The sequence below is a fragment of the Rhododendron vialii genome, chromosome 4a, assembly GCF_030253575.1.
Source record: "Rhododendron vialii isolate Sample 1 chromosome 4a, ASM3025357v1".
NCBI classification, from domain to species: domain Eukaryota; kingdom Viridiplantae; phylum Streptophyta; class Magnoliopsida; order Ericales; family Ericaceae; genus Rhododendron; species Rhododendron vialii.
In genome coordinates, this window is record NC_080560.1 from 2,162,053 (window position 1) to 2,178,162 (window position 16,110).

The following is a 16,110-nucleotide window of genomic DNA, read 5'->3' on the forward strand; positions in this document are numbered from 1 at the left end:
AACGTGGGATTCTCCATCTTCCATTCCATTACAAATGACCAACTTTGAGACCCAATTTCTTTCACATCTTAAAATAGTTTGGTCCAAGTAAATATTCAATCGTTCTCCTAACATCGATGAATATTTGCCAACTCGGCCCTATCCACAACAAAGTGTGGGACCCAAAGCTTTTATGCCCCAAAGTAGGAGTGGGCATCGTGTCGTGTCATTATATATTTCGTCTCATTTCGGGTTTGTGTCAAAATACATGTTAACATAAACGTGTCAAATACCTTGACCCTATAACCCGATCTGCTTAAAATCGTAGCGTGTTCAGGTTGACACTATTAAGACCCAAGGAGAAGTAGGGATGGTTTCTGTTGTTCCAAGGAGAAGTACATCTTTATCCAATTAAGGTCTCACAAGATCTCTACCAGGGTTCTTCTCCAGCATCAACGCATTTTCGCTAATATATCCTTCCTTACAATGAGAGACATTCGCTTTTACTTCATTTGGCGTGACATTAGATCCAGAGCACTCCAAAAAAGAAGAAGGTATCTATACTTTCTGTGCTCAAGGTCAGGCGTACCATTACATCAATCGTCTATATCCTCGAAATGAACCTTTTGTCACTATACTTCTGCGATACAAAACTTGAAGTACAGAATAGGTTCAAATGTGTCAATGATTTGGAATTCGCCTTGTATAATTTGAATGTGTCACGGTATGCGTGTTCCGAGTTATCAACCTTATGTATGTTGGCTGCTCTCTTTTTTTTATTGGCCAATTGGGAGCTTCAATATAATATAACTGTATGGTTTACATGAAAATGCTACTACCAGATTTTCTTCTCTGTGTTTGGCTCCCACAAATTTTGATGGATTCTATCAGTATATTTCGCAGGCCTGGATCTTTTGATCAGAAAGCACATCTACGCGAGCCACTTGAGCCAGAAGGATAATTTCATACCAGAAAATCCCAAGACGGTGGTGTTGTGAATGATAAGAAAGATTCAAATCCAAGGGCTTGTTTTCATTGTTTTGAATTTTAATTTTCCCTATTAATTCTCTATATATGTTGGCATAAACAAGAAAATTCGAGGGAAAGAAGTTATAAATTAAACAAGTTTGAATGAGAGCCTTCTATTTTCGGTTTATTGAAAAAGAAAAGGAGACCAGTGCCTCGTTTCTAATTAGTCCAGCAGCTCCCGAAAAACGGACCATTTTAAAAAATGGAAGAAGAAGCAGCGGTCATCTTGCATAGAGAATACAGACTCAAAATCTGCATCATCGAGATATTCTACTTGAGAGAGTCAACCCAAACAAAACGAAAGAGAACACCTACAGCTACTCAACCAAGATAGACTCCTTACATACCGCCCAACAAACACCACCCCCATATGCATTACACGCACCACAGCCCCCCTTGTTCCATACCCAACACAAATCATAGAAGTCCAGTTCTCATAGAATCATCCTCAGAGCATTGAAGTGGACAATAGACATATGTATGATTTAGTGGCTAGATTCTTCTGGATCTCCTCTTTAATTTCTGAACTCGATGATAGAGCTCTCCGGCCACGGCGGCTCCTTCGTCCCGCCAGCTCCTCGGACTCTCAGCCCAGGCTGCAGCGTCCGAGATCTTTTCTACCCTTGTCATTTCTAGTAAATTGAGGCAGTTTTCTATCTCATCCTGAAGCCACAAGCAGTGAAATGTTAAATCGTACAAACCGAAATCATATATTAAGCTTTTTTTTGCACCATGGTAAAGAGCTATCAGCTGGTCAAAACAGAAAATCAAAGGACCGTTGAGATGTGAAGAAAATTTTAGAGTTGCAGTCAAAAATGACCCGGAAGGTTTTGGATCCCGTCCAACGTAGGTTTTAGTGTTTTTTAGGGTTTTCTAGTATTAATTTGCTTGTGCATATAAAAGCAAAGTTAGGGCTGTCTCTTTTTGTGACTCTGACATATTTTCATCATAGAGAAACACCCCAGCACCCTATGGACGTACGATTAAGCAATCAGCTTAAGTCGGAACCACGTAATCTCTGTGTCTTGTTCTTTTCTTGCTTTATTTTGTTTTCTGTTCTTGGTTTGTTCTTCGATTGTGTGCGTTTGCTTGTGGGTTTGGAACGTTCGAATCCCCAACAAGGACTTGATCAGAACTTGTACTTCCTTTTATATTTCCTTACCAGATCATTGAGATCAACAAATTCGGAACCGAAAACATGGTCCCAGAAGTCGCCAAGCCCATCTTCTCTTTCAGCTATAATTCCCACAAGTGCAATTATCGACGGCCTGAACTGTGTAAATCTAGCATCTAGACATCATCAAAACATATTAGTGATCACGTGGATTCAAACAAAAATCCCTCAATTTTTCTGGTACAATAGAAAAGAAGTTTACGTACCATGATGCATGTCAAGAAGGTGGTTTTCAAAAACCAGTTGTTTCAGAATTTTTCTTTCTTGTTGATCATTGATAAGCGTCAAAGACAAGACATGAAGCACGACATGAAGCATAGGGGCGTAATTGTTAGAGACCTGAAGTTGTTGACGAAGCAGAAGGGCGTAATCGATTGCCTTCGCCGATTAAGTGCAGAGTTAATCAGAGATTCCATTCGGTCAATGTGTCCGACCTTCACCTCTATCAGCTCACCGCCAACCCTGATCGGCCTCACTCCCTGTGGTTACGAAATACTTAGAATTCATTTTCTTCTTATTACGTCTGTTCATATGCACAAGTATGATTTTTTGAAAGATATTTTCCCAAAAGGTCTAACAAAAATGGAGAGTGCAGTTTTTACCAGCAATCTTTTCACAGAGAGCCCATTCGCCCTCATCTTCCAAGCAAGAGTTGTACAACCGATAACAAACAAGCGAAATACCAATCATCCTACATGTACCAACTTTTGTTAGTTCAACTTCAAATGGAAACGATTTTATTTTACAGATTGTATTTTTGTGCAGATACTCATATATAATCTAACAAGGTCAAAATTTGAAGTGAATGCTTTGGTTTTAAGAGGAGACACGACAGCCATGTTCAGCCATTGTCCTCCAAAAAGTTCTTATTTTTAGTAAAAAATATAAATCAAGAAATTCAAAACATGCGCCCAAAATATTCATGCATTGTTAGTTGCTAGTTCTTGATTTACCGGTATTGGGTGCCTTGAAATGCAACGATCATAGTAATTAAGAGCGAGAAACGGCACGAGCGGGTCATGTTCAAATCCAGGAGTATTCGATAACTGTATAGAAGTCGGAAAAAAGAAGGAAAAATAGAGTTCAGAAGTCAAGAAAACTGGAGCATTTCTTAATTTGATGTGGAGAAGTGAAAAAGAAAGAAAATACAAGGACTGATCGAGGAGTTCAAGCTATTCTTACTTGGTGCATAGTACTTCGGGCATTTCTTCTGAGACGCATATCGCCATTTTCTAAGAAACCGGGAGCGGCCATGTACTCTGTTTCAATTTGGAAGAGAAATTTAGTATCCGGTTGCAATTCTTGAAATGGGTTTTCATGATTCATCCTGAATTCCACGTTGAGAGAGATAGAGAGAGAGAGAGAGAGAGAGAGAGAGAGATAGAGAGGAGTATGAAGTCGTAGAGGGAAATGATTTTGGGTTTGAGTATGGACGGTCAGTTATGAATGTTGGAAAAGGCTGAGGTTACGACTACATATTTAAGTTAGAAATAAATCCTTTAATCTCGCTTTAATAAATCCTTTAATTCGCTTTCTTAGTTTAATTGTTAGTTTAAACAACTAAAATCCAAACTTCATCTTTTTCATAATTAAGTTAGAAATAAATTGAAAGTACCATAACTTAGCTTTTTACTTCTCGTGGATAATCCTAGACTTAACCACTATTCTTCGGAATAAGAGTATTTAATTCTTTGTTTTATAAATTATACTAGTGATTGCTCGTGCCTTCAGGCACGGCACAACACGCCGATAAAAAAAAAAGAAGGCGCAACACAACACTTTTTTATTACAACTTCAAAAAAAAAATTCCTTCCTTTCTAGTGATCACAACGTAACAAACCCAAATGGAAAATTTTATAATTTACTTTATAAAATTCTCTTCAAATAGGATAAACTGAACTAATTTCTTTTAAGAATAGTTGCACAACAAATAATACCACACCCATTGAAAAGTAGGAGCATATATATACCCATATGATATTTTTAATTAACTTATGCACAATCATTTGTTAATAGCTATCACGATCAACCAATACTTATATCACACCCGTAAACAATATAGTTCAACCAGTAATTAATCCGAAAAAAATAAATGAATCGTTTTAAAACTCTATTTCGATCCCGTAAGTTAACGAATGTTATTTTCTTTAAGATTGAAAGTGATTCTTGCAACTTTATGTTACAACTTGAGTGAATTTTTTTTTCCCTTTTCAAATCAAAGGAATGCTATAGGCCTACAACTGAGATAAATTATCAAACACTACTATTTCGAATCATGCATTCAAGAAATAGGTAACTAAATTTATTTTTTTGTGACTAAAGTTTCTATATTGTTTTTCCATTGTTACCTCAGCTGATGGAAGAAAGTAATTGAATAGAGTTCTCTAATGGATGAGTGGACATGTACAATGCGCAACACCATAATAATAGAGTTTAAGATTAATGATAGGGAGAAGAAAACGTTTTGATAATAAAAGGCATGTTAAATAAAGAAATAATATTTCTGTCCCCAAAAAAGGCAACATTGCCTAAGAAGTAAGGAAAGAGGGACGGAGAGAATAAATTTATTAAAAGAGTTGATTGAATGGCTATAACCTATTGAAAATTTGATCTAACTGCTGAAGAGATGCTCTTGTTTGTATGTGTAGACAAAAATCCGCTCTATTTTATAATATAAATTTTTTGTACGGAAATGATAGACCAAATATTGGTGCCGTTGCCGGGGAGTTAAAACAGGATTGCGCATTTTCAATTTTTTTTTAGTTGGATTCTTAGTTTAGAAATTCTGTGAGTTCTGTTTTCTTGCTTCAATAGAGTAGTTTGCGCTAAAAGTTAAAAAAAAAAATTTATTTTTTGTCCTTTACAAACCCACCCGCCCCTCCCCCCCCCCCCCAAAAAAAAAAAATAATAAATAAATAAAATTATGGCTTATTTTAGAAATTATTCTTTGAACATTGGCTTGAGACCTGAGATGATACAAATGCTTCCCATTTTTTGTGTTTTTTCGGATGAAAACCCATACTTGCATATTCAACAATTTGAAGAGTTTTGTGCTACTTTGTCCAACCTAGATATTGAAGTCGTTAAGATTAAATTTTTCGAGCATTTTTTGCAAAACGAGGCTGCGGCCAAGTTGGTTTTTCAATTTGAAGTCAGCATCTAAAATAACATGGCAAGAGGTGGAAAAGTTTTTCCCAGCGCTTGAGATTACCCTTTGGAGACAAGAAATCGTATATTTTACCCAAACCAAAGCAGAATCTTATTTGCATTATTGGGAAATGTATAATAATTTGCTGTTCTTTTTTCCAAATCATGGCTTTGAATTTTGGCGCATTATAGAACATTTTTATGAGGGCATGAATCGCGAAACGCATCTATTTGTAGACATGATTTTGCCATGGTGAATTTTTGGATAGAGCTGCTGAAAAGGGTTGGAATTATCATAGTGAACTTACTGAAATTAATTCATAATTAATATTGGGATTGCAATAAGAACTTTGAAGATGTCAATTCTCATACTAGGGAAGAAGTGAAGGAGTTGATTTAGGGTTGGAGAAAGTGTTAAGAGTGTAAATCGAGCAATGGGCCTAATATCCAAAGTTCTCCTCAAGAGGATTCTACCTGCACATCCGATATGCCTTTTTATTCTAAAACTCTTGAGGAGTCAATGCCGATAATTGTAGAAAATTCAGTTGAAGTACTTGAAAATCAAATCACTCAATGGTAGATGATGCCACCCCTCCTATTAAGCCTCCACCATTACCAAATTTTTAAACTAGTTGATCAATTTTCTCGGCATTGATGATTTTGATTTGATTTTTCTTCAATGTTTAGTGGACATTATCAATAGTCTGAAATCAATTTGGTTCAAATTGCATGCATGTTGGAGCTAAAATTTCTAAAACCACTTAGCAATTGCGATACTCAAAGTATTTGATCATATGGCATGGTCGAGTCAAGTTTTTTAAAAGAGAGCATAAAGGGGGTGTTTATATTCGTAACTCTTCATGGTGTGGTGGAAGTTCTAAATCTACGTGAGCGTGATACAGTACTTTTTGTAAATTATCTTAGGCAGTTTTATTTTATTCAAACGTTTTTATTTTTCTTTTTAGGTAGTTTTTTTTCTTGTTTTTTTGAAACGGTTTTCTTCTTCCTCTTCTTCTCTACTTTTCTTTTCTATTATCTTTTTTTTTGTGGGACTAACTTTGTGCAGGTACTAGCTCCGGTTTAAGTTGGGGGATGAATCCCTCCATATATTATCTCTCCTTTCTTTCTCTGGCTTGTACCCTAACTAAATATGTGCGTACAATACCATAAATTGGCATTATCTTACCATAATGAGTCGTACCAAAAATTCTTTAACTCGTATGATATTCCAAAACAAAACCAATACATGTCGTACAAGAATCAACAATTGTTATACTCAAGCCAAAAATATTTGTAAAATGCCACAAATTTTATAAAATAACCACAATCGTTATCACAACACCTAAAATTGTCATTTTCTTACCACAACGTGTCGTATCAAAAGAAAACATATGTAAATACCACAAATTATATAAACACAATTTTATTAAAAAAAAATTGGATTTCGATCGTAATTTTTTACTTTTTGGATTCCTCTCGTCATGACAAAACAATAATTCTCAAAAAATTGACGAAAACTAACAAATGCGAAAAAAATTGAATAATGACAAAAAAAAAAAGAAGCAAAATTGCTTATTTAGCCGAATGAGCCCTTAATAGAGTAATGATTAAAAATAAAAATAATGATTGGAGAGAGATAAAGAGAAAAATAATAATAATAATTAGAGAGAAATAGGATAATGATTAGAATTCAAAATCAAAAACCTTAACCGAACAAGGTCCAAGGTTCTCGAGGATCACTTTGCAAGGATCACGGCAAAGGCAAATGTTGAGAAAATTACTCCCTCCGTCCCTAAATGTTTGGCACTTTTGGGAGTTCTAACTTTTAAGGAACAAATATTATTGTATTGTGCAAAAATCAATTGTCCAATCTTATCCTTCTAGTGTACTTTAAATAGTACTTGAAAATTTGAATTTGAAATTTGGTGCCCAAAAGAAAAGGGTAACATAGGAAATTTACCATATTTTGCTTTTGACTTTTCAAAATGGACAAATAATATGGGACAATAAAAAACATGAAAGTGCCAAACATTTAGGGACGGAGGGAGTATGAATTAAGGGGAGGGTGTTGGAACTTGTAATCCATAATTTTCTTTGGAGGCTTCTTCAGAATGTTGTGGTTCACAAGCAAAAAAAAGCCATATCGCATTTTACACAAATTTGAAATCCCGGACTATATATATATAGTCAATAACCAAAGCTTAAACCATGGTTAAAAATCAATAGCCAACTTAGTCCAATTTTTCGGCGTACTCCCGGTGCTGGCCAATTTCCCAGCTTACTCCCGGCGTCGTCGACTTTTCTGGCAAATTTCCGGTGATGATGTGGGGAATGGGTAAATAAATTGGATGGACGATTTCAAAATACGTAGGAATAATGGACTGGAGATATGTCTATAACTAGTACTATGAGGCAGCAGTACTCAGGAATGAGCAGAGTTGCCGGTGTAAACATTTGTTTTCTCCAAATTAATTGCATTGCGATACGTGTTAAAACAATGGTCCCAATTAATAAAACATGGCGACGTGGCGCAATATAATTGATTTGGAAGAAACAAATATTTACACCGACAGCGTAAAGAATTTATTCTCTTTTCGTTTCTATCACGCATTGAGGAATTTGTTTTTCAAACCACAAAACCCACTCAAAACCATGTGAACCCATTTCTCTCTCCAGGCATAAACAACATGAATCATAGACAATTACTATTATACCCGTTCCAAAAAAAGAAAAGACAAATACTATGCCCCCTTTTCTGCAGCTCTGATTTCTTTTCTTTTTCTTGGTAAATCTTGTTTTTGAGCTCTTGACCTCCAACAATGGCAGAACTTGAGCTCTTGGGTCGGGTCGTTAAGACTCGAGCTAAGTTTGAGCTCGATTTTTTGGCTCGTTCAATGAACAAGCTGGACTCGAACTTGAAAAAGCTCGACTCAACTTGTTTAATTATAGCCCCTTGATATACCTAATCTGATGCACTTGCTCTAAAGAGTCTATACAACTTTGTGAAATTGCATTGAAATGTATAACAATTGGGAGTATCAATCAACACTTTTGTTTTCGTATTTTCTATTTTCTTTAGCTTGAGATTACATAGCATATACTCGCTCGGCACTGAAAAATCACTTTTGGACGGCTCGGATTAAAACTCTTTCTCTCCTCTCACCCAAACACTTTCTCTCTCATTTTTCTCTCTTTAAATCTCAGCCGTTCAAATACGTAATGGACGGCTCGGATGCGTGAGCGGGCACCGCATGGTACCCGCTCCCCACTGAAAAATTTTCCGCCGACAATAGTAGACGGTGAAAATAATTCCCAGAGAAAGAGTGGTGAGTCTGAATATTTGATTCTTAAATAGTACCATCAGGCAGCAGTACTCAGGAACGAGCCGAGTTGCCATTTTCGTCCATTTTCGTTTTTTCTTTCACGCATTGAGGAATTTGTTTTTCAAACCACAAAAGCCCACTCAAACCCTGTGAACCCATTTCTCTCTCCAGGCATAAACAACATGAATCATAGACAAACGTAAATATACCCCCTTTTCTGCAACTCTGTTTTATTTTCTTGGTAAAAATACTGTTTCTGAGCTCTTGACCTCCAACAATGGCAGAACTTGAAGAAGTACAAGAAACCCTTGTTGAAGAGAGAGATGAGCTCATGGTTTCACCCACAGGTGGAAGCCCAACTCTAAGAACAGCCTATTTTCTCAAACCCTCTGTTTCCTCCAGTAAAGCATCATTCTTTGAGCTTCCTTCAGCTTCTCTCTCCTCAAACCAAAGCCTTCTTGATCTTCCGTTGAGGGTTTCATTCAAAGGGTGGAGAAACCCAGTTTGTAAATGGAAAGCATGGGTTGAAAAAATGCATTCTCTCCATCAATCCACGTGGAAAAAAGCTGGGGTTTATGAAGCCATCATCGGTTCCACCTACAAGATCCCTATAAACCAAGAAATGTTTTTAGTGTTTGGCTTGAAGTGGTGTCCTGAGACTAACTCGTTTCTGTTTCCATGGGGGGAAACCACAGTCACTCTTGAAGATGTTTTGGTTCTGGGAGGTTTCTCTGTCTTAGGTAACTCTGTTTTAACCCCTCTTGAAACTAAAGAGATGATTGATATTGAAAGGAAGTTAACCGATGCGCGAAATCGGGGTAAACCTAATAGAACCTTCCATCAAGATTGGCTGAATAGGTTTATGGATAGTGGGAGTGAAATCGAGCACGAAGCATTTCTTGTGTTGTGGTTATCTAGACACGTTCTTCCCAGGTCCTTTTACACGGTTGGAAAACATGTTCACGGTATAGCAATACATATAGCTAGAGGGACGAGGATTGCTCTTGGCCCGGCTGTTCTGTCACGGATTTACCGCAATTTGACACTGTTGAAAGAAGCAATGGGGAGAACTAGAGAGCATGATGTTGTGGAACTTGACTTATGGGCACCAATGCAACTGTTTCAGATTTGGGCTTATGAGAGATTTCCCATGTTGTGTCCAAAACACAATGCCCTTGAACTCGGTGAGCCGAGAATGGCTAGGTGGGATAAGGTGAAGAAATTGAGTGTCGAGGATTTGGGTTCGGTTCTTGACTCTGCCGGAGAATCCTTCATTTGGAGGCCTTACGCCATTTCTGGGAAAAGTTGGTTGTTTCATAAGTTTTACAGAAAAAGTGAGGAATGGGTGTTAGTTAATCCTGGAATGGATGAGGAGTTGGAATCGTTTGCTCGGTTTTTGAGAGTTGGCGAGTTAGTTGGACTCGACTGTATGGAACAGTATCTCCCTCATCGCGTTGCCATGCAGTTTGGTATGGATCAAGATCTTCCGGGCCATGTAGCTAGGTTCAATGGAACGCCCAAAATGGCATGGAAAAACTATTCCAAGCCTATTGGAGGTGTGAAATTGTACATACCGTCGCGGTTGTTTGAGTCAGATGTTACCACGCGGTATTTGGAGTGGTGGAAGCAAATGAATTTTGTGCAGAAAGATGCAGCCAAGGATGTTGTGGAACGAAAGAGAATTTTCATGAGATGGGGAAAGTGTTCAAGAAGATCTTCACACTGTTCAAGGCGAAAGGAGGTAGTAAAAGATTTCTCAAATCCTCCCAAAGCAGCAGACTGTGTTGGAAAAGATCGACAAACACCAAGGGAAATTGCTGGAGACAAATTGACTGGTGATGGAAAGTCTTTTCCATGCACTAAACCTCAAACCCCATTGTCTCATGGAACTGATGATGAAGAGAGGGAATCTCAGATCAAACCAAGAGGAAGTACTCGGTGTGATGAAGTACCAATGGGGGAATTGCACCGATCTAATGACAATGCAGCAACGGAGAGTGGAGCACAAAATCAAGTCGATAACGGGGCAAGTGCCAAGAACAATGAGGAACAAATTAGTGTTAGTCAGGTGCCTGGACTTGAGGCCAGGGTCAGCAAACTTGAGGCAGTGTTTGCTCGGTTGAAAGAGAAAAGATTTGGCCTAAAATCTGCTTAACCATGCATTTGGTGGCTGTGCTCCCATATGGGATTTGGATTTTGTCATGGAAATTTCCCCTGAGGTGGTTGGTTGAACATGTACCTAGTTACTCTTAAGTTATTGAGATACTATAGTTTACGTTACTATCTAGTTTCCCAAACAGTTGTAAGTACCTCAATCAGAATTTCGGTATAGCATTTATGGTTATTTGTATCTCCATTTCTGTTGAATCATCGCGACTTTGGTTATGTTTTCTGCATCCGAACACATACAGTAGCACAAAAGGGATAATTCATGGCGGGTTCAATGGATAACGTGAACCGAGTAGTGTTGACTGGGTTCAAGGAGAAGTAATGTTTGTCATTTCTTGGAGAATCACCCTGATTTCCCCTTCAAGGTTTTGGTTTCATGGAGAACCACCTCAGATGATTGAAATTAATGTTTTCTTTGATGGCTTTCTCCTTCATTTTGTACAATGGTCCCTCTTATAGCAATGGATGTGTTGAAAAATGAAAACTGACGTTTACTCTACATTTATATTTGAGCATGTCCAATACGAATAGTTATTTTACCCAATAAATGTATGTAAAATGTACAATTTCTATTTTGTCTAATCGCTTTTTATATATGTGCTCGCCTGGTTTAAGTACACAACAAACGAAGACGAACACATTTATGGTGGAGAGGCATATGGCAAATTGGCTTAGCCTTTAATGGCCAGGTGTGTGTAACAAATCAAAATGCAAATAGGTGAACCTAGCCATCCGACTAGCTTGTTTCAGAGACAAAATTCTACTGCTGCTAGCTAAAATAGCCAACATGCCTCATTTGCCTAGCCCGTTGGAGTTGCTCTTGCAGGTAATGATTCAAGTATCTTTTTTTCATTTCTTTCACTATGGATAACCCATACAACTCCAACATGTGATACAGTATAATAAACAGCCATGGTAAATGCCCAGTTTTTTTTTTCTTTTCTTCCAGATATAGGACAATGGAGGAATCAAGAACTTGAGACTGTTAATGCAGTAGGTTGGTGATGCATCATTCATGGTGGAATGGATGGACAAAAGTGCTTTTGCAGGCCCTATTTAGAAGGAGAATTCTTCGCCATCTGATCCAGCTTTATTCACCAATCACCATACACAAATTTGAGGGGCTAAAAATAGCATACGAGGATTAACTTGGAAAAAGAAAAGAAGATAAACTCTCCAGCTCAGCTAACTTTTAAATATGTGAATGAGAGGTAAACGGGTGGTTAAGATAAAAATAGTCTAAATTTGTTGCCACTGAATTAGATAGCAAACTTGAACGTGTCCGAAAATAAAGGGCTGGAGGAGATGAAGGAACTCTACTGAATTTTTTTTGTTAGTTTCCATTGAGCCTGGAACAGGCTGGTCCTTTCCAGGGCTAAAGCTTTTTGATTTTCTCAACTGATTGAAAATTCTAACGATTGAAAACCTGCCCTTGAACTCGTGGCATATTGTTTTGTCAGGTATTATGTTGAATTGCATTCTCAATGGACAAGTGAAGACCTCTCATGGATAATTTTGATTCAAGATTTTGACATTTTTTTGAATTTGGTCTGAACCGGTAGATACCCGATGAAGATGAGCTGCTTCTCTTGTTGCATGTCAGAAGAGACTGTCAATCGAAAATCCTTGAAGAAAAGCATTCAGGAATATAAAGATGCCAAAAAGCTAGCCTCCTTTGCCAATATCTCGTTCAAATCTGGTAATTTATTTGGCTAACTTCCCTTCTTTTCTGTCAATTGTGTTTAGGACTTCTGTTAACATTGTTTTCTTCACAAAATATTTGTTCATTGGTTCAATTTTTTTGGTCATCTGAAACACTCCTTTATCCATCAAGTTCTTCAATGGTGCTCTACCATTTTTTGTATTGAAGTATCATTATGGATCATTTTCCCATCTCTTGCAATATGCCCGCCAATGTCCTGATGCTTGTCAAGGGCTAGTAAATCAGGAGCAATCGGTTTGAAATAGCTGAAACAATGATGGCTTTGTCCAATATATTTTAGAGTCAAAAGCAACTTGATCATATTTCAATGCACAGATAGCAGCAAGAGGAGGTACATTGCTGAAGAGATAGCAAAGATCGGCAAAGGGAATATTACTGCTCAAATATTCTCATTCAGAGACCTGTCCGTTGCAACTCAAAACTTCAACCCTGACTCCTTGGTGGGTGAAGGTGGGTTTGGTCGCGTTTACAAAGGGCACATTGAAAGCCTAAACCAAGTACTTTCTCTCTCTCTCTCTCCAACACAGACACACACACACACTCATTGTGGTTGAAGGAAAATGGTAGACAAACTAAAACCTTTGACAAACTTTTCTTACTCAGTACTCACATGAATGGGCCTTATTCAAATATGACCAATTTCAAGTGTCATAAGGGCCATGCATTGCACCACAGTGACAAGAAAGAGTTAACGTATTAATTTATATAGTGCTCATTACTCTTTGCTAGAAACATGTGTTCCTAATTTCCTTGTTATGTTCATGTTATGCAGGATGTTGCAGTCAAGCAACTTGACAGAAATGGATTCCAAGGAAACAGAGAATTCCTTGTGGAAGTGTTGCTTTTGAGTCTTCTTCACCATACTAACCTTGTCAATTTAGTCGGATATTGTGCCGACGGTGATCAGAGGATATTAGTTTACGAGTACATGTCCAATGGCTCCCTTGAGGATCATCTTCTTGGTATGCCCAAAACTACTTATTTTCCAATTCTATTCACTTCTGCAAATCTACAAGAAATTTTTTTGCAGTTTCACTCGCAAATTCAATATAGAAAACTAAGGTACACAGAAACCGACCACAGAAAGGCACAAAACACACACATTGGTTTGAACCACCAGTATATGAGCCCACATCCATGTGGATGTTATTGTTGAGATGTTGACCTTACAAGTTGGAATAAACAAGTCATCGCCTCTCTTTTGCATTTGTGTTTCTCAATGTACTCAGAGAAAAGCCATCCTTTATTCAGGTATGTCTCCCGATAAGAAGCCTCTGGATTGGAACACTAGGATGAAAATCGCTGAAGGGGCGGCAAGAGGGCTCGAATACTTGCACGAAGCAGCAAACCCTCCAGTGATTTACCGCGATTTCAAAGCATCTAACATATTGTTAGACGGGGAATTCAATCCAAAGCTTTCTGATTTTGGGCTAGCCAAGCTTGGTCCAACTGGTGATAAGTCCCATGTATCCACAAGGGTAATGGGAACTTATGGCTATTGTGCTCCTGAGTACGCATTGACCGGTCAGTTGACGACAAAGTCTGATGTTTACAGCTTTGGAGTGGTGTTCTTGGAAATAATCACAGGAAGGAGAGTCATTGATAATTCAAGGCCAAGCGAAGAGCAGAATCTGGTTACTTGGGTATGCTCAAAAACTTCTCAGAGCTCCAAAACGATCATTTCTTGGATTGTCATACAAGATTCAAGGATTTCCAACTTGATCAAAGAAAAAAATTACTTAATTCTGAAATGGTGATATGGAATGAAGATAATAACAGCTACCCATGCTGATATTCTTTTCATTTCCTTCATTTTTGTTTTTCATTTTTCATCTTTCCTGAAACAAAACATGAAATGTTTGATCAAAACTCCTCATTTTCATGCTGCTTTCATTTTTATGCACAAACAATTCTGCCAAATCCAAAAACAGCTTTGAGAACATTGCATCTTTTCTGGATTTTTTGGGCCAAAAAAACTGTTTTCAGAAAGAAACAGAAAAGGGAAACAGTAGCAAACAAGTAATTGACCGTTTGACACTATGTTTCCAATATCAATCCTCTGCCGGGTTTTTGACTGGTCATGCAACTGTTTTGTAGGCACAACCTCTATTCAAAGACAAAAGAAAGTTTTCGTTAATGGCAGATCCATCGCTGGAAGGGAACTACCCCATAAAGGGTCTATACCAAGCTCTTGCAATCGCGGCAATGTGCCTCCAAGAGGAAGCTTCTGTTCGTCCTCTGATCAGTGACGTGGTAACTGCTCTCACGTTCTTGTCGAATAAAGAGGAGGGCGATGATGAAGAAAAGGAGAAATCGCCTTCTGGAAGAAACACAGTTGATGATGTCGAAAAGGATGCGCCGGATGGTGCCTGGGAAAGAGATTGAGGAAGTGTGCCATGCATTACAGCTACATCTGTAACTCGCTATTTTTTTTGAAATGAATATAGACCCGGAAAATCTCCACAAAAAATTCGTACATAGTACTATGTGAATTATGACATACACACTACTCCACCATCTTGATATATTGCACACTTCTTGGAATAATGTTGTTTTTTCAGTCACTTTTCATTTCATTTTTTGTTCTTTTTCTACGTGTTTTTGCTGCAAAATGTGGATTCCAGGGGACACAGATCAATTTATAGCAAAAGTGTAAATAAAGAATTAATGGAGATAGGGAGAGCCTTTGGTGCAGCATGAGGCATAATTGGAGTGTTTAAGGGTTTTTTTTCTTCTATAAGATGTCAACTCTGTACAAGAGAGGAGGGAACTGTAGAAAATGTGTTTCTGAAACATAATAAGCACAAGCTGCAAAGATCAATGGAAAAAGTACATTATGAAGGAAGTAGTAGTGAACTGAACACCAAGGGAAGAGTTTTCTCATCTCAGGGGCCTATATATCAAGTTCATGCTCTCTATCCATCTTCGTTATTCGTTGAACGCGTCCTGAATAATCCCCCTTTCGCAAAAAATATGTTTTGATGGTAATAAACCGGTTTTTGCGGAAAACTTTACGAGTTAGTTATGGTTCAAGAGATACGGAGAAACATCATGATCACACCAACATTGCAAACACAACTATGGAATATATGTACTTGATTTCTTGGCTTGTGGAATTATTCAAAGGAGTATCATAGAACATGCTACGCGAAAATACGATTCGACTCTGACATTCAAAATATTGATGAAGGTACTGACATGTACAACATAATTCAGGATGAAATTTTTTGATAGAGTAAACAACAAAAAGGGTAAAAGTTCAAGACATCCAAATCCCATCCAGGAGCAGAAGCATGCATATATTTGGGAAGCATTCTGATTTTATGATCTTTAATTGGGGTTACCCTTTGGATTGCGAGGAAGGGAGACGAAACAAAGGACTCTCACTATAAGTGATGAGATTTTAGTGAGAAATAAATTGGATCAGATTCATCCTTTTCCTTAACTTCCCATTACTTTCACAAATTTTTAACTCCCTGTTTGGTACCTATGGAAAAAAGAAAGAAAGGAAAATAGAAGGAAAGTTTAGAGGAAAATTTACTGTTTATAAGCCTTGTTTGATTATT

General features: G+C 37.7%; 2 protein-coding genes and 1 long non-coding RNA gene across 3 annotated transcripts; 2 read left to right on the plus strand and 1 right to left on the minus strand.

The window, feature by feature from the left end:
* Window positions 1-1,899: 1,899 nt before the first annotated feature.
* Window positions 1,900-2,874, minus strand: LOC131323276 (uncharacterized). The gene is made up of 3 exons (XR_009199141.1): window positions 2,785-2,874; window positions 2,389-2,661; window positions 1,900-2,298 (listed from the first exon to the last, which is right to left on the minus strand). It is a non-coding gene; the product is annotated as an uncharacterized LOC131323276 (long non-coding RNA).
* Window positions 2,875-8,929: 6,055 nt separating this feature from the next.
* Window positions 8,930-10,807, plus strand: LOC131322615 (uncharacterized). The gene has a single exon (XM_058354000.1). The coding sequence runs from the start codon at window positions 8,930-8,932 to the stop codon at window positions 10,805-10,807; it is 1,878 nt and encodes a 625-aa protein (XP_058209983.1).
* A 1,270-nt stretch (window positions 10,808-12,077) lies between these two features.
* Window positions 12,078-15,241, plus strand: LOC131321711 (probable serine/threonine-protein kinase PBL23). Its single transcript, XM_058352605.1, has 6 exons — window positions 12,078-12,281; window positions 12,384-12,520; window positions 12,860-13,041; window positions 13,317-13,506; window positions 13,796-14,187; window positions 14,642-15,241. Exons 2-6 carry the CDS (start codon window positions 12,391-12,393, stop codon window positions 14,927-14,929), a joined length of 1,182 nt encoding a protein of 393 aa, XP_058208588.1. The 5' UTR covers window positions 12,078-12,281; window positions 12,384-12,390; the 3' UTR covers window positions 14,930-15,241.
* The last annotated feature ends 869 nt before the right edge of the window (window positions 15,242-16,110 follow it).